The sequence below is a fragment of the Chiloscyllium punctatum genome, chromosome 33, assembly GCF_047496795.1.
Source record: "Chiloscyllium punctatum isolate Juve2018m chromosome 33, sChiPun1.3, whole genome shotgun sequence".
NCBI lineage: Eukaryota > Metazoa > Chordata > Chondrichthyes > Orectolobiformes > Hemiscylliidae > Chiloscyllium > Chiloscyllium punctatum.
The window spans coordinates 12,296,879-12,318,029 of NC_092771.1; the positions used below are offsets into that span (position 1 = coordinate 12,296,879).

The 21,151-nt window shown below is 42.7% G+C and overlaps 1 protein-coding gene across 1 annotated transcript in view; it reads right to left on the reverse strand.

The window, feature by feature from the left end:
• Positions 1–6,122: 6,122 nt before the first annotated feature.
• Positions 6,123–21,151, reverse strand: part of LOC140458439 (protein ERGIC-53-like) — a 73,005-nt gene continuing 57,976 nt past the window's right edge. Inside the window, exons 11-13 of the mRNA XM_072553008.1 lie at positions 17,946–18,090; positions 10,994–11,109; positions 6,123–6,622 (exon numbers count right to left, since the gene is read on the reverse strand). Of these exons, the coding sequence (XP_072409109.1) occupies positions 6,586–6,622; positions 10,994–11,109; positions 17,946–18,090 (298 nt within the window). The 3' untranslated portion in view covers positions 6,123–6,585. The remainder of the gene's footprint in view (positions 6,623–10,993; positions 11,110–17,945; positions 18,091–21,151) is intronic.

Below are 21,151 nucleotides of genomic sequence, written 5' to 3' on the forward strand. Positions count from 1 at the left end.
CTCAATGGTTAGGACTGCTGCCTCACAGCATCAGGGACTCTGAAATGTTAACATGGGTTGTCACTTCAAATATCAATATTGGCAATATTTCACACATTCACATTGTTCTGGTTATTGACCCGAATTTCTCATAATTAATCATTTATCTGTCAGCCCCTCATTCTACAGTGCTCAATCGACAGAAACAATCCTCCCCCATCCCTTTTCTTTTCAGACACATACCAGGTTCGTCTCTGGCCTCGGGTGACTGAGTGTTTGGAGTTTGCACATTCTTCCCGTGTCTGTGTGGGTTTCCTCCTACAGTAATAGCAGAATGGGTTTGGGTGGGATAGTCTTCGGAGGGTTGGTGTGGATTGGCTGGGCCGAAAGGTCTGTTTCCACACTGTAGGGATTCTAAACAGCTGAAGTAGTTTTAAATGCTTGCAATTTTTCGATTTGGCAGATCCAGCTCGCTGAGGGCTGCTTTCTGTACCAAAAAGAGATACCTGTAAATAGTTGCTTGTTTGCTTTTGTACAAACTGCTTTTCCCTGAATTCCACTCAACTCAAACCCTCCTCCCATCTCCCACCCACTCAACAACCCTCGTACCCCCAAATTTCTCTGAGGTCCCGCAAAGTTTGGCATTAAAAAAGGGTTACATCGTAAAAGTAGTAGTTTGGGAAGCACAGTTAGGGTTACCCTGTCCCATTTCCAGATCACTTTAGACCCCGTTCTTTCCATCCCCAGCCCTTTTCCCCCTTTAAAAATATACGAACTAAGAACAGGAGTAGTCAGAGTCAAAAAGACTGGTGCAGGAATAGCACAGCAGGTCAGGAAGCAGCAGGAAAGAGTCGATGTTTCGGGCTTAAGCCCTTCAGTAGGAATGTGGAGGGGAAAGGGGGGTGAGAGATAAATAGGGAGATGGAGGGTGGGACTGGCGAGGTAGAGAAGGCCATTCAGCCCTTCTAGCCTGCTACATCATTTAAAATGATAATAGCTGATCTCATCTCAGCCTCAACTCCACCTTCATGCCTCTCCCCAATACCCTTCAACCCGTTACTAATTAAAATCTGTCTATCACCATCTTAAATGTTGACATGGGTTTTCACTTCAAAAATCAATATTGGAAACATTTCACATATTTACATGGTCCTGGTTATTGTCCCGAATTTCTCATAATTAACCTGTCATCCCCTCATTCTACAGTGCTCAATCAACAGAAACAAGTCTCCCCCTTTTCTTTTCTTTTCAGACACATATCAAATCGCCCTGTATCATCCTGTGGTCTAATGAAAAAGACTTTAATTTTTCAAATGCTCCTTTGTGTAGTTACTGTAGGAGGAAGCATCCTAATCAATTTACGCTTAATTCACTTTTGTTTCAGCAATCCTTATTGTAGTGTGGGAGCAGAAAATTTTGTCTGACTGCATTATGACCCAGGATTTCTACAGACTCAACATGACATTCTGAAACTTACCTTAACGTCTGTTGGATGAGGGATAGTTGCAGGCGGAATCTGTTCACGCATTTCAGAGCCTGGGATGTTCAAGTCATTTAGAAGACCAGGCCTTATTTGAATCCAACAAAAAAATCAAAGAACAGGGGATGGTGAACATCAGAAACATAGTCAGGAATTGACAGAAAGCTCAGCAGGTGAAAGTAGGCACTGCAAATTCTGGAGATTAGAGTCAAGAGTAGGGCTGGTCAGGCAGCATCCAAGGAGCAGGAAAATTGACATTTTGGGCAAAAGTCCTTCATCAGGAATGAGGCTGGGAGCCTCGGGGGTAGAGAGATAAATGGGAGGGGATGAGGCTGGGGGGAAAGTAGCTGAGAATGCAATAGGTGGATGGAGGTGGGGGTAAAGGTGATAGGTCGGAGAGGAGGGTGGAGCGGATAGGTGGGAAGGAAGATTGACAGGTCATGAAGATGGTGCTGGGCTGGAACTGGGATAAGGTGGGGGGAGGGGAAATGAGAAAACTGGTGAAGTCCACATTGATGCCATGGGGTTGAAGGGTTCCGAGGTGGAAGATGAGGCATTCTTCCTCCAGGCATCAGGTGGTAGAGGAGTGGCAATGGAGGAGGCCCAGGATCTGTATGTCCTCGGCAGTGGGAAGGGGAGTTGGAATGTTTAGCCACGGGGCGGTTGATTGGCGCTGGTATCCTGGAGATGTTCTCTAAAGTGCTCTGTGAGAAGGTGTCTAGTCTCCCCAGTGTAGAGGAGACCGCATCAGGAGTGATAGATACAATAAATGACATGTGAAAGTGCAGGTGTAACTTTGATGGATGTGGAAGGCTCCTTTGGGGCCTTGGATGGAGGTGAGGGAGGAGGTGTGGGCGCAGGTTTTGCAATTCCTGCAGAGGCAGGGGGAGGTGGGCTGTTAGGGGACGTGGACCTGACCAGGTAGTCACAGAGGGAATGGTCTTTACGGAAAACGTATAGGGATGGGTAGGGAAATATATCCCTGGTGGTGAGGTCCGTTTGTAGGTGGTGGAAATGTCGATAGCTGATGCGATGTATACAGAGGTTAGTGAGGTGGAAGGTAAGAACCGGGGGTTCTGTCTTTGTTGAGGTTAGAGGGGTGGGGTTCAAGGGTGGAGGTGGGGGGCTTGGATGAGATGCGTTGGAGGGCATCTTCAACCATGTGGGAGGGGAAATTGCAGTCTTTAAAGGAGGAGGCCATCTGGTGTGTTCTGTGGTGGAACTGGTCCTCCTGGGAGCAGATGCAGTGGAGGCGGAGGAATTGAGAATAGGGGAAAGCATTTTTGCAGGAGGTAGGGTGGGAGTCGGTGGGTTGGTAGAAAATGTCTGCGTTGAGTCGGTCACCATTGGTGGAAACGGAGAGGTCCAGGGAGGGGAGAAAGGTGTCAGATGGTCCAGGTGAATATAAGGACGGGGTGAAATGTATTGGTGAATTGTCAATTTTCCTGCTCCTCGGATGCTGCCTGACCTGCTGTGCTTTTCCAGCGCTACTCTAATCTTGACAGGAAATTCAGCAGGTTTGACAGCATCTGTGGAGGGAAAGCAGAGTTAACATTTCAGGTCCAGTGACCCTTTCTCAGAATACAGCTCTGAAGGTTCACTGGATCCGATACATTAACTCTGCTTTCACTCCACTGATGCTGCCAGACCTGATGAGTTTTTCCAGCAATTCCTGATTTTATTTCTTCTTTGAACACAGTTGGCATTTCCAGGTGGCTCTGTCAACTTGCAGTTGTACGGCAATTTGGCTTGATCGGTAACACAAAGACCCCTCTCACTCGGTTTATACTCTCTTCCACCCTCTTCTCTGTCAGGGAGGAGGTATAAAAGTTTAAATACACATGTGAACAGTTTCAAGAACAGCTTCTTCCCGGCTGTTATCAAAGGTTTTAATGGACCTCTCCAAGCTTTCTCTGCAACTTCTTGGCAGCTGTCCCAATGTACCCTGCACTCTGCTCTGTTACCCTGATGCACTTGTTTTGCCTGTAAATCCTGTAAAAGAACACTTTTCACTGTTCCTCAGTACATGTGAGAGTAATAAATCAAATCAAACCAAAGGCAGCTGTGGTTGGAAAAAAAACACCAGAACACAATCCAGATGTATTGTTTTATTTAAGGGTAATGCTAAGGAAATGCTACACTGTTGAATGACAACATTCAATTGTAAATCTAAAAGAAGGTCTTCATTACCTGTTTAGTTAATTCTAGATTGATGGATAAGTGCTCAGCAATGACCACCTCCACTGAGAGAGAATCTAACTACTGCTCCATTAACATTCAATGGTATTTCTGAGACACCCACTGGCAACATTAGTATTGGCCACAAACTGAACACAACAAGCCATATAAATACTGAGGCTAGGAATTTTGCAGCTAGTAACTCATCTCCTGGTTACCAAAAGCCTGCCCACCGTCTATAAGATACAAGTGTTTGTGCTGTACATCGCTATGACTCTGAGTCAGGAATGCGATGGAATCTTCCTCACTTGCCTGGATAAGTGCAGCTCCAAAAGCCCAGAGGAAGTGTGCCACCAACTAGGACAAAGCAGCCGGCTTGGTTAGGATCACATCCGCAAGCATCGATTCCCTCCATCAATGCATGTTAGCACTAGTTTGTGCTATCTGCAAGATGCGCTGCAGAAATTCAAAGATCCTTAAACAGTTCCTGCCGAACGCATGACCGCTACTATCCAGAAGGACAAGGGCAGCAGGTACATGGGAACACTACAACCTTCAAGTTTCCTCCGAGCCAACTCACCATCCCGACTTGGAAATATATTGTCACTCCTTCAGTGTTGCTGGGTCACTATCTCGGAACCTCCTCCTGAACAGAATTGTGGGTCTACCTACAGCACATGAACTGCAGCAGTTCAAGAAGGCAGCTCAACATCATCTTCTCAAAGGTACAGGCAATAAATGCTGGTCCAGCCAGCAACACCCATATCCTGAGGGTGAATGAATAATAAAAATTCAAGATCACATAACAACACTTGAAAAAGGACAGCGAGTTTTTTGAAAGACCAACTCCCCCAATCAATTCCAGATAAACTGCTATTCCTATCTTTGCTCCATGCATACTTTTCACTGTATTCACTTAACATGTTGTCATTAAAGGTAAAGTCACCATAATTCTACTGGACCACATGGCTGCTCTCTCATTAGATAGACACATTTGGTGCTGAGTTTAACCTGAGGGTTACCATGAGTGGAGTGGAGAGGTCAAGAGGGACAGTCCTTCATGGTAACCCTCAGCCAGTCTGGGAATTGAACCCACACTGTTAGCATCACTCTATATCATAAACCTTCCTGCAAGGTGGAAGAACAGTAGGGCTCCTGAGACAGAGCACATCTGCTCTGACTGTTTCTTTTTTCCTTTTTGGATCTCTTTGTTTTTCTCTCTCTTTTTATTTTCCTTACTTTCCTCTGGACCTCAGGCGGCAACAGCAACAGACCTAATGGACCTCAAGTAAGTCCAGCATGGAGGAGAGTGGGCCCTTAATTACTTTCCGAGCATTGGACCTGGTGTCAGAATGCTACATTGCTGGCGGCTGCGACATCGGCAGAGATGATGTCGGTGACGTAGCTCCAGCAGCGAAAGATGTCTCCTGAGAATTGGCGACATAATTGTTGGTTGGGTCTGGTGTGAACGATGGTGTTGAGGTGGGATGGCAGCACAGGTGTCATTGATGGTGATGAGCTGGCTCTGAATTGACGGACTCTCTTTAACCTCGATTTTTTCTTTTCCTTATTCTTAAATTACTCAAAATGGCACCAGATCATGACGACGTTGGAAAAGATTTTCGCTTTTACTGTTTTTCTCACCATCAAAATACATGTGACAATAAATCATTCAATTCAAACCAGCTGTCCAGTCAATTGAGCTTAACTGACCCCTTAGTCTTGTAGTCAGAACTTCAATGTAATTAATTGCAACTGAATTTCTTTGAAACCTTGCTTCTTTTTAAGACGGCTGAGTTTCTTTGACATCATCATTTCCTGCAATATTTAGGGAGATTTTGTTCTATGCTTGCAGTCTTTTGCCAGTCATCAGTCTAGGCCTTGGCTCTTAAAAGGAAACAATTACCCTCTTCAGCGCTGAGCAGGATAGTATTGACGTCATAAAAATAGTTCCCGAGTGACTTAGTTCACAGAGATAGCAGCAAGCATTAGTAAGTCAGCTTTAGGATTTAAAAATCTTCACAATCACAGAGCTGTACAGCATAGAAACAGACCCTTTGGTCAAAAACATCCAGAAACACTAATCTCACCCCATTTGCCAGCTCTGGGCCCATATCCCTCTAAACCCTTCCTATTCATATACCATTCCAGATGCCTTTTAAATGTTGTCATTGTACCAGCCTCCACCACCTCCTCTGCCAGCTCATTCCATACACGCACCACCTTCAATACAAAATAGTTGCCCCTTCAGTCCCTTTTATATCTTTCCACTCTCACCTTAAGCCTATGTTCTCAAGTTTTGGGCTCCCCTTACCAGAGGAAAAGACCTTGTCTATTTACCCTATCCATGCCAGTCATGATATGTCTTATGGTCTTACGATTTTATAAACTTCGATAAGGTCAACCTCTGACACCTTTAGGTCACTTTATATCTTTTCCCTTAATCCCAAATAGAAGTAAAAGTAACTCCAAGTAAAGACTGCTTATGACATTTTATTTCATTGTACAAGTTGTTACAACATACCATTTGTTTAAAAAAAAAAATCGATTGAAATAAATTAGGACATTTGTTGAGATCATCACATCAGTTAATGCAAAAAGGAGCAGTTGAACAAACACTGTTTTAGTATATAAACACTGAATAAATTTAGTATAAATCTGAATTGTTACATTAGAATTATGTTAGAATAGAAAATATGCTCCAGTGTAATTTCATGTAAATGTCAGCTTTCAAATTAGATTATTTAAAAAAAAATAATATTCACTATGAAAGTAATATATGATGACAGTAGTCACAGTACTGACCATTTGGTGTGCCCGACTTAGAATGTCATGTAAAGACCATCTAATAAGGCAGCCTTACAGCACGCAATTACTTTAGAAATTCATTCATAAACACCTTTCAAAAACATCTCGACCCACAATTTTCATGATTCCAGTGCAACCCCTCAGAAAAATTTCTTGGAATGGATTTCTCTTCTATTCCTGTAAAAAGATACAATATTTATTTACTTTTGAGCACTTTCAGTACTAAACCTGAAGCACAGGGTTCTGAAGGTCAAGGCTATAGAACTCATTGTAAAATAGTATTACCTCTGCAAAAGGATGGAAGAAATGTGGAGCAGAAGGGGGCTAAGCAGTCCCTGAGACCTGTTCTGTCATTCAATTCAATCAAGGATGGTTTATGCCTTAAACATAATCTGTAGGTTCTGTAACTCTAAAGATTCTAGCCAAAGTAAAAATCTAACAATTTCACCCCCTCTCCCTCTTTCAACGCCCATTTCATTGTTTTTCCAATCATTTTAGTACCCTGTAACTTTCTTCGAAAATAAAATACAAGTTTCTGATGAATCAGTCTGAAATTCCTCTCTTGCTACTTGAACATCAGGCAGAGGAATTCAAGATAAGCACCATCAGAATTTACTGATCTTTGTCATTTTACAACCTTTCTTTTTTTTTTAAAAAAAGACTCAACTCAGTTACATTTTTTTGTTCAATCACAGGAAAGTGTGCACTACTGGCCAAGCCAGCATTTACTACCTATCCCTTTTGTGTCCTCAAATGAGGTGGGGGTAAGTGGCTTTCTTGAAGACAACTGTGTGACTTGCTTGACCACTTTAGAAAGTACTTCTAATAATCCACATTATTATTATTATTATTAGAGAGTCATAAGGGCCAGTAGATTTCCTTCACTAAAGGATTTTTGGTTGGGTTTTCTTTTAAAAGAAAAGCCATTCATTTTATGGTCACTATTGCTGAAAGCAGCTGCTTCTTCCAGCTTTATTTAATTAACTGAACATAAATTCATCAGCTTCCATTTTGCAATTTGAACTTACAATATCATTAGTTCTAGGCCACAGATTTCTAGCCCAATAACAGATTATACTACCACACCCCATAATGACATTATAAATGGAATGCGAAAGGTTTAATTCCTGCAGTTACTGGGATTGGACATGTTGTTAACACATGGCAACAGCACAACAAAACAGTTTGTCTATTTAGTAAACCTGAATTAGGCCAGTTAGGAGCTGGGGGAGGGCTCACTTTGGCCCAGAATATCATCAGAACAGAGATGTTAACATAACAGGCCAATCAGCCCCTCAATCCTGTTCCACTATTCAATAAGATCATGGCTGTTGGATTAGTCTACATTCCCAACTACCTATAATAACCTTTCAAACTCCTAGCTTATTGAGAAAGCAATGATCTCTGGAGGCACCTTCCAAACTTATGACCACATCGATCTAGAAGGACGAGGGCAGCAGATACATGGGAACACCACCATTTGCAGGATCCCCTTGAGGCCACTCAACATCCTGACTTGGAAATAGATCAACATTTCTTCATTGTCAGAAGTCACATGACAGCAGGTCATAGTCCAACAGGTTTATTTGAAATCATGACCGTTTGGAGTGGTGCTCCTCCATCAGGTGAAACACTGTGAAAGCTTGTAATTTCAAATAAACCTTTTGGACTATAGCCTGGTGTCGTGTGATATCTGACCTTGTCCACCCCAGTCCAACACCAGCACCTCCACATGACTAACAACATTCAAAAACTCTGCTTCCATCAGCGTTTGAGGAACAACACCCCGATTCTCTACCCTCGATGAGAAAACAATTTTTGCCTCATCTCGATCTTAAATGGTGACCCCTTATTTTTAAACAGTGACCTGTCCCTCTCCAGTTACCCACAAGAGGAACCATCCTCTCAACATTGACCTTCTCTAGGCATATCAGGATCTGATACGTTTCAATTAACTTGCCTCTTAGCCTTCGAAATGCTACATCCTGTCCGGAATCCATTTCTCCTTCAATTATCTCAAGGATAATTGTCAATTATCTCAATGACAAGCGAGATCTTAGTCACCAGCATATGAACTCTGATTTCTCACGAGTTATGCTTCAACATCTTGTATCGCCCAATCTCAGACAAAGAGGGAAGGCTCAATAGTACACAGGTTTTGAGGCATTAATAACACGTCGAAACAACAGGGTATATTATTATCAGGTGGATAATTAAAAACAGAACAAACATCTATGTTTTCCCTTTTATTTATGATGTGCAGATTGCGCAGACAATAACAGGGAAGGCAAATGGAATCTCTTCCCCATCCCAGAAATGGCAACTTGATAAATCACAAGCCTGGATGAGTCACACTTTCTTAGTCCTTGAAGTCAAGAGGTGCCTGGAGCACATTGAAACTTAAGCACTGTTTCCATATTGATATCTTAACAGCTAACAAGTAAATATAGCAGTGAGTGAGTAGCACAGAGGAGCATTAAATTTAAAATCAAATGATTTCCTTTCCGTTGCTTGGGAGGCATCCAGTTATACCCTCATACAGTGCACAGACAAAAGAGCATTGCGCAAGTAGCCACTTGCCTGGGGAACATAGTTGCTGTTTAATGGGAGGCTCTTGGAATTCTAGGTCCATGGTCAATTATGATCACAACTTCTGAGGGAGATCTAGGACATACATCCTGACCACAAACCTTGGCTGTCTTTTCCTTCTCTCACCCAGGTTCTTAATTCTTTGTGCAACAGGGATGAGACAGGAAGGATGTTCCCTATTACCAGGGAGTTCAGAACCATGAGTCACAGTTTTAAAGATACAGGGGATTCAGGACTGAGAGGTGGAGAACTTTTTTCACCAGAGGGGGGTGACTCTGTGGAATTCTCTGCTGCAGAAAGCAGCTGAGGTCAAAACATTGAATGTTTTTGACGAGGAGTTAGATGTAGTTTAGGTAGATAGATAGATACCCTACAGTGTGGAAACAGGCCCTTCAACCCAACAAGTTCACACAGACCTCCAAGGAGCAACCCACCCAGACCCATTCCCCTACATTTACCCCTTCACCTAACACTACGGGCAATTTAGCCCAGCCAATTCACCTAACCTGCACATCTTTGGACTGTGGGAGGAAACCCACGCAGACACGGGGAGAACGGGCAAACTCCACACAGATAGTTGCCCGAGGTGGGAATTGAACCCAGATCCCTGGCGCTGTGAGGCAGCAGTGCTAACCAATGTGCCACCGTGCCGCCCACAAATTGTGGAAACAGGCCATTTGAACCAACAAGTCCATACTGACCCTCCAAACAGTATCCCACCCAGACCCGTTCCCCGACCCTATTACTCCACATTTCCCTGACTAATGCATGTAGCCTAGACATCCCTGAACACTATGGGCAATTTAGATTGCCAATTCACCCAGCCAGCACACATTTTTAGATTGTGGCAGGAAACCGGAGCAAACCCATGCAGACTCGGAGAATGTGCAAACACCCCACAGACAGTCACCCAAAGTTGGAATTGAACTTGGGTCACTGGCGCTGTGAGGCAGCAGTACTAACACACTGAGATCAAAAGGGTTTGAGGAGAAAAAGTGAACAGGTTACTAAGTTGGATGATCAGCCATGATCATATTGAATGGCAGAGCAGACTCGAAGGGCTGAATGGTCTACAACCACTCATATTTTCCATGTTTCAACTGATTTGGCAAACATGTTTTGGCCCATTCTTAACTTTTCTTGATAAGACGGTGGTGAGCCATCTTCGTCAACCACTGCAAAAGAGAGGTGTCGGTAGACCCATGGTACTATTTTGAAGCGAGTTTGAGGAATTTTTGACCCAATGAATGCAAAGAAACAATATATTTCAAAGGGAGGGTGGTGTGTGGTTTGAAGGAGAACATGGTGCTGCTTCGCTGCTTGATCTCGATGGTAAAGATCATGGGTTTTGGGAGATGTTGTTAAAGGAGACTCAGTGAGCTGGGGAGGTATAGCTGAGGAACTTTGAAATGCTATCCTGGCTAAAATGAGAAGAAGGGGAAATAAACTGAGATCATTAAAGTTTCATGGTCTCACTGAGCGGTTCAATTATCTGCACACTGGTCAGAGTCAAGTTTCAATACCGTTGACCAAATAAACACTTCATAGATTTCTGATCCTTTCACACCCCAATAGCCTGCAAAAAGTGACTTAAGGGGCAACTTTTTCATGCAGAGGGAGGTTCGTGTATAGAACAAGCTGCCAGAGGAAATGGTGGAGGCTGGTACAGTTCCAACATTTAAAAGGCATCTGGATGGATACAGGAGTAGGAAGGGTTGAGGGGAATATGGGCCAAATGGGACTAGGTTAATTTAGGGTATCGGGTTGGCACAGATTGGACTGAAAAGTCTGTTTCCTTGCTGTGTTTATGATTCTGTGTGACATGTACCTGACTTACCAGATGGCCATGTATTTTTGCCAAGGACTACTAGATAACACAATCCCACATTGCTAACACATGGTCCAGCTACATGAACGTTTACACATTAGCTCATCCTTTACATAATAAAAAAGAATTACCTGTGTATTAAGTAAGAGAGAAAGAATACAGACTGAAGGACAATGAACACCAAGAAGTGCCAAGCTGAAGTACATGATGGAATAGGTGGGACCTCCGGGCAGCTGACTTGTTGAACCTGTGAAAGAAACGATGAAGGCACATTACCATGTGCAGTCATTAGATACAGAAATAATGCAACTTACAACCCACTGTATCCAAGTTAACTGGGTACAATGTATTAGGACGGTCTTAAGAATATAATACAGCAAAATGAAAAGCGGTAATAAACATGGAGGGTGCAGGAGATACTCAGCAGATGTGGCAGCATCTGAGAGGAGAGAAATAATGTTTTGAGCCTGGTATGACTCTGCACAAAAATCACAATGGATTCAAAACATTAACTCTTTCTCCACGGATGCTGCCAGAACTGCTGGGTTAAACCAGCATTCTCTGTGTTTGCGTCAGATTTTCGGCATTTGCAGTATTTTGCTTTCCACAGAAAGTTGTTATTCTCATCACGTATAAGCATAATCCAGAACTTCTAAGTTGGCAAGACTCATTGGATGATAAGTGTACCACTTGATATTTTTAAAAAAAGGTGAAAAACTGCAGGACACCACCTTAAAACGGAAGCAAAATAGAAATTAAATTTCCCTGTAATGCACATAACTTTCTTCTTCATGTACATCTGGAGGTTCTCCACTGATTGTCATGGGATGGAAAAAAACTCATTTATTTTGTGCAATCTTCCTTTAAGAACAAAAGGCCTTGTGGTGTACTTTGAAAGGCCAATTTTTTCTTTTGATTATGACATTGTTACATTCCAAGAAAAGCTGAATTGATCTGGAGTTGGTATGATGAATGTGGACAGCTACGAAGCATAGGGCAAAAAGAATGGGGTTTCAGTCAGTTTGTTTTCTGTTGGTGTTTGGGGACCCTGAGGATTGATGGATAGAGGGGAAAAACAGTCAGGCTCGGAATGGAAAAGTTCTCTCTTTGGCAACCCTTTTATTGAAGGGTTCTCAGAATATTACAAAGATTATGTTTTGAATCATAGGATCCCAACATTGTGGAAGCAAGCCATTTGGCCCATGGAGTCCACAATGACCCTAACAGCATCCTACCCAGACTCCACTATCCCTGTAATCCTGCATTTCCTCGGTCTAATCCACCTAGCCTGCACACCCCTGGACACTATGGGCAAGTTAGCATGGCCAATCCACCTTTGCTGCATATCTTTAGACTATGGGGGCAACACGCACAGACACAGGAAAAATATGCAACTCCACACAGTCAGCCAAGGGTGGAATCAAACCCAGCTCCCTGGCACTGTAAAGCAGCAGTGGTAACCACTGAGCCACCATGCCACCCTGTTATGGTGTATGCTACACAATTGGAAAGGACAGGACGGGGGAGACAGGGGGAGACAGGGGGAGACCTGCCTCTGTTGATGTTGGGCCAAAGCCCAGCAGGGGTGTTTCAAGGGCTTGGAGAAGGAAACCTCTTGGCACTGTTTGTCATCAGGATTATCATGACCCCAGTACGAGAGAGTTTGTAGATATGCTCCTGTCAATGATAACTGTGTCTGGGGCAGATAATATTCATGTAAAACAAGGTTGTAGGTGAATGCAATTCAAGCCTCAAACAACTAAATGGGAAGTGAGAGACCCTACAAAACAAAAGCTGAATTAAAAAGACTTTGAGATTGCTTATGGTACTGCATTTGTGTGGTAAGTAATATGAGCGCCTATGACCATCTGTGGTATATTTTTGTACTATTCTATTTCAAATGCAATTTTCCTTTTTATTTGAAGCACCCTTCAGCTGTTAATTACTGTTTGAATGAGATTGATGTCATTTTTTTTGTTATAAGTTTTAAAAAGTGAAATCTTCGATCCTTCTGTTGTCTTTGTAGGATCCCTTTCTGTTAAATGTACTAATGCTTACCTACACAAACAAAAGCACTCTCACTACAGCTATTTAACTGCAAAATCGTTGGTTAATGGTTGCATTTCATTTGCAAAATAGCTTTTCTTTTCTAACACAATGACTACATTTTTCATTCAGCAAATATCTGATACTCTGGGGACAATTTAACATAGTCTTTGGGAACTGTGGTTTGGAGTGGAAGGGGTTTCACTCGTGAGCTCCAGGACAGATTACTGACTGACAGTTTTGTTTGGGAAGGTGAAGTCTATCCTTATTCTCTCACCGATATTTTTAAAAGCTTGTCTACCACACATTTTTGAGTGAAATGATGGATTTAAGGAGTGATGTTTCAAACCCACGTACTGGAGAATGTGTAGTGATCACACCTCTGGGGAAGGTGGCTGCATCTCAGGTCACAGGGGTGACTCTGCAGAATAGTTGGCCCTTTGATTACCAATACGTTTGGGATGCCTAGCGGCTTTGCTTTAAAGAAGGCAAGGTTGCAACTCCTCCTGTTCTCATGAGAGTAAGCCTCTGAAGGGAAGCCCCTCGAGGTGATTGTGTGGGGAAGTGAATTTTGATCAAAAACTGGCCTGGGTCTTGCTCTCACCCTGGGGAAATGCCATGTGTTCTATAGAATGCAGGATGTGCTACATCTGACGAATACTAATTCTGCCTTCAGAACAATACTGTGTTGCAACAGAAAAGTAGTACATGAAGGGGTAAAAACATTCCTTAAAGGCATGCAGAATGGTGTTAAAAATGGAAGGAATAATTATGGCATTTAATTTAGACAGTTCAGATTGAAAGCAAATCTTCCAACATTCCTCTCAGTGCAACAGTCCAAAAAGAACTCTGCCACAAATTCACCTGGTACAGTTCATCACAATTACTATCTAGCATGAGTAGTTTATGATTCAGGTAAACTATTTTACATTCTCAAATTTAAAGGCCATGATTCCAGGTTAAAGAGCCAGACATTTTGATCTATTTGTATCACCAATTCACGTAATGGTACAGAATCTAATAAAAACAGCACACTGTCGAATGCTGATGTCTGTGACAATGCTGTGGCTTTAAGAGGTTATCTTGTCCTAGTCTCTGTTTTTAAAAGGGAGGTTGTAAGGCAGTGGTGCCAAACGGTGCACCAAAACCATTAGAATAAACAACTTGGGTTATTTTAAAACATTGGAACAATAGCAGCAGCCTGAATGGGTTGTGGCCAGCTCTCTCAGACCAGAATTTCTAATTTTGTTTTTAGGTTTAACTTTAAAACAGTTGCTGTTGTGGGCTTGAAGAGGTAGAAGCTATTCTTACCACCCCTCACCGATTACAGCCAAAAGCTGGGGATTCTCTTCCTCAGCTGCTAGATTGCATGGGAGACAAAATCTGTTTTCTGTATTTGCCAAAGAGTATGCTGATGGGATTTACTATATTGCAACCATTAATTAATAAAGCAATTGTATCAACTATTCTGTTAAGTTTCCAATAGTTAGGCTATTCTAAATTCCTCTTTCTTTGGTTGTATTTTATCAATAGTGTTCAAACAAATTGTGTTTTGCTTAATATGGAGTAGTTTGACCAGTCACACTGCATCTGGAACACGGCACTTTACATTTCCCTTTAAGAGAGAGTTAGGGGCTAGGCTACCTTCTTAAAATAGTTTGAGAAGCCTGGTCTGGTCCATAACAGGTTACTCAGAAACAGGAACAGGAGTAGGCCATTCACCTCCTCAAGCCTGTTCTGCTATTCAATAAGATCACAGCTGATCTGTAGCCTAACTCCTCACATCTGTATTTGGCTCAAATTCCTTAATACCTTTGCTTCACAAAAATTATCTAAGATTTAAAATTAACAACTGATCCAGCACGCACTGCCATTTGCAGGGGGGTCTTGCCAGTGGAATTTGGGAGGGTTTAAATTTGTATGGCAGGGCGGGGGAGCCAGAGTGGTGGGTCAGCACATGTAATGATCGAGAAATGAGTCTAATAGGAAGGATAGGCAGGACCAGGCTAATGAATGAACACAGGTACATTTAGTATTCATGAATGATAATGAAAATGTGTATTTAACTTAAGTTCATCTGTTATACACTTTGCATTAAGGCCTGGATTACCACATGGGACCGCAATGTTGCAGCCATTGCAGAAACTTGGCTGAGAGAAAGGCCGGACTGGCAGCTCAATGTTCCAGGGGTTAGATATTTCAGACAAGATGGATGGGCGGTGGGGGGGGGGGGGGGAATGTCTGTGTGTGCATGCACGCGGGTGGATGCATGTGGAGAGTGTGGTGCTGGAAAAACATAGCAGGTCAGGCAACATCAGAGGAGAAAGAGAACCAACGTTTCGGGCATATGCCCTTGATCAGGAATGAGGCTTGTGGGCTGGAGGGCTGAGTGATAAATGAGAGGGGGGGGGGGGGGCGGTGGGGTTGGGGAAGGTAGTTGAGAATGTGATGGGTAAATGAAGGTGGGGGAAAAGGTGATGGGTCAGAGAGGAAGGTGGAGCAGATGGATGGGAAATTTGATGGACAGGTCAAGGAGGGCAGTGCCAAGTTGGAGGCTTAAGACTGGGATAATGTGGGGGGAGGGGAAGTGAGGAAAACGGTGAAACCCACATTGATCCTGTGTGGTTGGAGGGTCCTAAAGGTGGAATATGAGTCGTCCTTCCTCCAGGCATCAGGTAGTAAAGTTTAGCGTTGAAGGAGGCCTAGGACCTGCATATCCTTGCTGGAGTGGGAGGGGGAGTTGAAGCATTCAGCCACGGGGCAGTGGGGTTGTTTGCAGCAAATGTCCCAGAGATGTTCTCTGAAACGATCCGCAAGTTGGCACCCTGTCTCCCCAATGTAGAGGAGACCACTACATGCGTGTGTGTGGGGGGGAGCGGGGGTGGAGGAGTTGCATCACTGATTAAGAAGATTGGCACGGTTCTACTCAGAGAGGACATCTTGGCGGTGCCCATTCAGCCAGACCATATGGGTAGAACTGAGGAACAAGAAAGGGGTAATCATTATGTTGGGGCTATAGCGTTGGTCTCTCAATAGCCAGCAGGAGACAGAGGAACAGATGTGTCAGCTGATCATGGAAAGATGCAAAGCATCTAGAAACAATAATCTCCTCTATCTCGTCCCTGCCACTCCAGTTCCCATTTCTGATTTTGATCCTCATTGTGAAGCACCAAAATGACACAGTGATCATCTCACACAAATGTGGTGTCAGGATAGTCTTCACCTCCCTGGCCCTCAGCAATACTTCAAATTAACTAGTAACAGTGACTCAAGTTCATCTATTCTCTCCCGACCCACTTTCACCTTGTGTTAATTGCTAAAAATATTACATATGCATTCCCAGTAAGAAAACTAGATTTCAATAGTTTATTTGGCAAAATTAATGGGTGGCCAGAGAAACTCATTATCATTTTTGTTGCTGCTCTCTTAGAACACATTACCAAAATGCCTATAACTCATTAAAAACAACACTTAACGGTCCCTTATAATCTAAATAAACTCAAACCCAAACCTGCGTCTGTACAAAAACCAATTTTTGTTTCGACCACCTGAATAAGTCCTCTCCAGACTGCCCCTGTGTTTTTGATCCAAGGGGGAAAAGAAAGGAAATATTTAATATTTCTTTGAAGAGTTATGTTTGAAAGATTGTGGAGATGCCCGAATGTTCTTTTTCGAAGAGGTCACTGAAAAGACGTGGACAGTTTTGTTTTGAATAAGGCTGACTGGAAATCACGTGGTCTGTGATAATTCTTGATCTTGGCTGCCTGAAAACACTTCTGGAAAAACAACTTGACAGTTTTACCTTTGGGTTGCCCTGTTTGAACAGTGTTTGCAGTTTCTGTTCTTGGGGTTCCTTGGGAAAAATCTGGTAAAGACAAGCTGCCCATTTTTTAAAAAAGTCATTCATGGGGTGTGGGCGGCACTGGCCAATGCGCAGCATTTTCTTGCCCATCCCCAATTGTTCAGACAGCAGTTAGGAGTCAACCACATTGTTGTTGGTCTGGAGTCACGTGTAATTTGAACAGATAATGTTGACAGCTTCCTTCCCTAAAGTGAACCAGATGGGGTTTGCTTTGACAATCGACAATGGTTTCATGACCAGTACTAGACTCTTAATTCCAGATTTGTTATCAAATGCAAATTCCATCAATTTCCATGGCAGGATTTGAACCCATGTCCCCAGGACATTACCAGGGTCTCTCGATTAATAGTCTAGCGCTAATGTCACTAGGTCATTGCCTCCCCCAAGGCTGGTATAAGAACCTGCCTCATACTTGGTGTTTCCACCGCATTCCTGTGGTGAATTCTGTGAAAACTGATGGTTCTTCTGAAAGAACTTTTCAATACTGTATTTCTTGAGCAAGCTGTATCTGCCAGTATACCAGACAGTTATGATTAGTGACTTGACTGCCAGATCTACAGACTTCAGGACATTGCACACTTTATTGTTTTTTTACCTTCAAGAATAACTAATCTTGGCTAGAAAGTGCTTTTTTTTAAAAAAAAAGAAAATGAACCTGTGAAGAGAGAAATCCATTTTATCTCTTTAATCTGAAGGATGTGAGTGTGAGGCTATTTATTTAATTCAGGATTGCCAGCATTTATTGCCTAACTTTAACTGCCTAGCAGAATGTGTAGTAATGAGCCCACCTTCTTGCTTTGCTGCTGTCCTTGGGATAGAGAGGTAAACATTTATATATTCATCTCACAAAGTAATCTGAACCCTAACCAATGCTGCATCTTCACTGGGCAGATTTGCTTTTTCTTTCCCATAACTAATCAATAATTTTGTGTCTACTAAAGAAACCTAGTCAATGCATCTTTTTAATATAGGTCTAATATGGAGAAAGCATACCATTGGTTGAATTGGGATTTGGGTAAAATATTGTTAAGTTTATGCTGTGGTCTGGGGGACACTGGAACGCAGGAATGACAACTCATTCTTCGCATCTCAGTTGTAACACTAGTCCAAACATACTTTATGGCAGAGATATCAAACTCCCAATGAAGCATAATCCAGAAGTTTTCAAGTCTTACCTTGGTGTTAGTTAAGCTATTAATTCCATTTTTCACAACGTGAATGTGTTCCTGGATCTCATTGACATGGCTTTTGTCTTCAGCGATGGCATTTAATGACTGCTGACTTTGCCTCACCTTGGATAACATGTCTGCAATGTTGACGCTGGAAAGCAAAATGTAACAGAGTTAAGATAGAGAGTGGAGATGTCAGTTAGCTGGACAGCTGGTTTGCAATGTGGGGTGATACTGACAGCACAGCCTTAATGCTTGCACTGTCTGAGGTTACCATGAAGATCCCACCTTCTCAAACTCGTCTCTCACCTGAGGTGTGGCAACCCTCAGGTAAACTCAACACCAGTTGTGTCTTGCTAATGAGAGAGCAATCCTTTGGAATAATAGTGGGGTTAAGATGGAATCCAAAGTCTACAATTACACTCACCAAAAGTTAGGAATCATGCTAGATATTGAGTTACAAAAGGTTCTGAAGAAGGATGCAGCAAATCTTAAAGCTGCTCTACCATTGAAATGTATTTTTGCAAAGTAAAGTGAGAAATGCCTTGAATGCAAACACTCTGATGGTCAATGACTAAACATTGTGTCAAACTGAGTTTTGCAATATTTGATGCACACACAGGAATTTCAAGGATTTATACTGTATATACACAAAGATCCAAACTCTCTTTATTTACTACCCAGTCATTGCCAAAGCCATACTCTCCCTGCTGCAAGCCTAATCAGTAATAGAATGACAGCATAACACACACATGCTGACCATAATCCCAAACTAAGCTAATCCCACCTGCCTGAGCTTGGCCCATATCCCTCCAAACATATCTAATTCATGTACTTATCTAAAAGCCTTTTAAATGTTGTAATTACACCCGCATCCACCACAAACCATGCTCTACGGGGGGAAAAAAAATGTTCCCTCGAGCCTTTTTAAAATCGGTGTCTCCTCACCTTAAAAACATGCCCAGAGTCTTGAAACCCCCAACCCTAGGAAAAAGACAGCTGCCATTCACCTTGTCTATACCCCTCATTATTTTAGAAAGGTCTATAGGGTCACCCCTCAACCTCCAGGAAAAAAAGTGCCAGCCTCTCCTTATAACTCGAACCTTCCATTCCCAGCATCCTCCTGGTAAACGTCTGAACCCTCAAGCTTAATGATACCCTTCCCATAACAGGGCAACCAGAACTGGATGCAATATTCCAGAAGAGGCCTCACCAATGTCTAGTATAACCTCAACATAACATCCCAACTCCAACACTCAAAGGTCCTTACAATGAAGGCAAACATGCTTAATGCCTCCTTAATCATCCTAACTATATGCGATGCAAACTTTGAACAATTATGTACCTGAACCCTAGGTCTCTCTGTCCTACAACACTACCCAAGGCCCTACTTTTAACTATAAGCTCTGCCCTTGTTTGTTTCACCAAAATCCAGTACCTCACATTTATCCAAATTAAACTCCAATTAAACTGCAAAAGAATGCAGCTTGTAGGGAACTTGAGATATTGGAGAAGACTGTTGGAGATCGGAGAAAGTTCTCCACACAGCAGAGGGAGACACTCAAGTATAAATGGTCAAACATAGGAAAGTTCAGCAAGTGGCTTCAGTTGGAACATGAGTTTACAAAATACACCAGCAAAAGCCAGCAGGGGCCTCATGGATGTATCTAAATCTTCCCCTTGAAACAAAAAGTGAGAAAATTAGACATGTAGATTTCGAAGCCAGCCCTGGGAGCATCGGTTAGCTCAGGTTGTGGGACACCTGGATTGTGATACCAACAGTGTGCCAGTGTGGGTGCAATGTCAGCTCACACATATTCTATTCAAAAGGCTTGCAGGTGAAGTGCATCATGCAACAGACTGTGTGTTGTGTTGTGATACTATCCCATTTGAAACCTTTGACGTTTTACCCTACCTCGTCCTCTGTAGCAGGCAACACACACACCTACAGTAGCAGGTGTGCACAGTTCTGGTCACCCTGCCATAGAATATTATTAAATTGGAAAGGGTACAGAAAAGATTTACAAGGATGTTCCTGGAAATGGAGGATTTAAGTTATAGGGAGAGGCTTGATAGATTGGAACTTTTTCCACCGGACTGTAGTTGGTTGAGGGGTGACCTTATAGAAGTTTATAAAATCATGAGGGGCATAGATAAGGTGAATAGCATATGTCTTTTCCTAAGGATAGGGCAGTTCAAAACTACAGGTCTTAGGTTTAAGATAAGAGGGTTTAAGATTTAAAAGGATCCTGAGGGGCAACATTTTCACACAGAGTAGTTCACGTGTGGAATGAACTTCCAGAGGATGTGGTGGATGTGGGCTCAGTTACAATATTTCAAAGATATTTGGACAGGTACATGAATCAGGAAGGCTCAGAGGGAAATGGGCCAAATGCTGACAAAATGAGACTAGTTTAATTTGGGAAACCTGGTCAGCACGGGCGAGTTGGACCAAAGGGTTTGTTTTTGTACGACATGACTCGCTCGGACCCTTGAGCCTCCTGCCGTTCAACAGACTGCAGTTCGGAGTGTGACCTAAGCTCCGCTTTCCTTCCAATCGTCCAGAATCCTCAATCCTCAATCCTCCTGTCAATTAAAAATCTGAACAACTCAGCTTTGAATATATTCAAAGACCCCGCCTCCGCTGCTTTCAAACACTAACACTCCTCTGGGGAGGAGAAATTCCTCCTCGTTTCCAAATGGAACTGGAGACCCTACATTTTTAAAACTGCGTCCCCTACCTCTAGCTAACTTGTAATTGTTCACGACTTTGAACAAAAGATGCTTAAGAATCATACGTCCTGGTAACTATCACCTATGGTTACAATCTGGGAGCTTCCCAATAAAAGTTCCACTACCTACAGAAAACTAAAGGCTATGCACTGTGTGGACTAATAGGTCACTCCAGTCAGATGATTCACTCCCAGCATTATCACTTGGCTTCCTGCTCAAAATCAGCCTCTGGTTAGGGGGGGGAACAAAAAAAAAAATCAGCAGATGGCATTTGCTATGCAGCTGTACAGATCGTTGTAGTGTCAGCCACTGAAGCAGTGTCGAACACTGTATCCAAATATAGTTTACATGAAAAGGCACGGTGGGATTATCATATTAAAATATGAAATTGCAATTCAATTCTAATTACACTTAAAATCTAATCATAGGTTGGGAAAAGCACTGCGAAGCTCTCTCAAAAGAGATTTTCTGGCGATTCT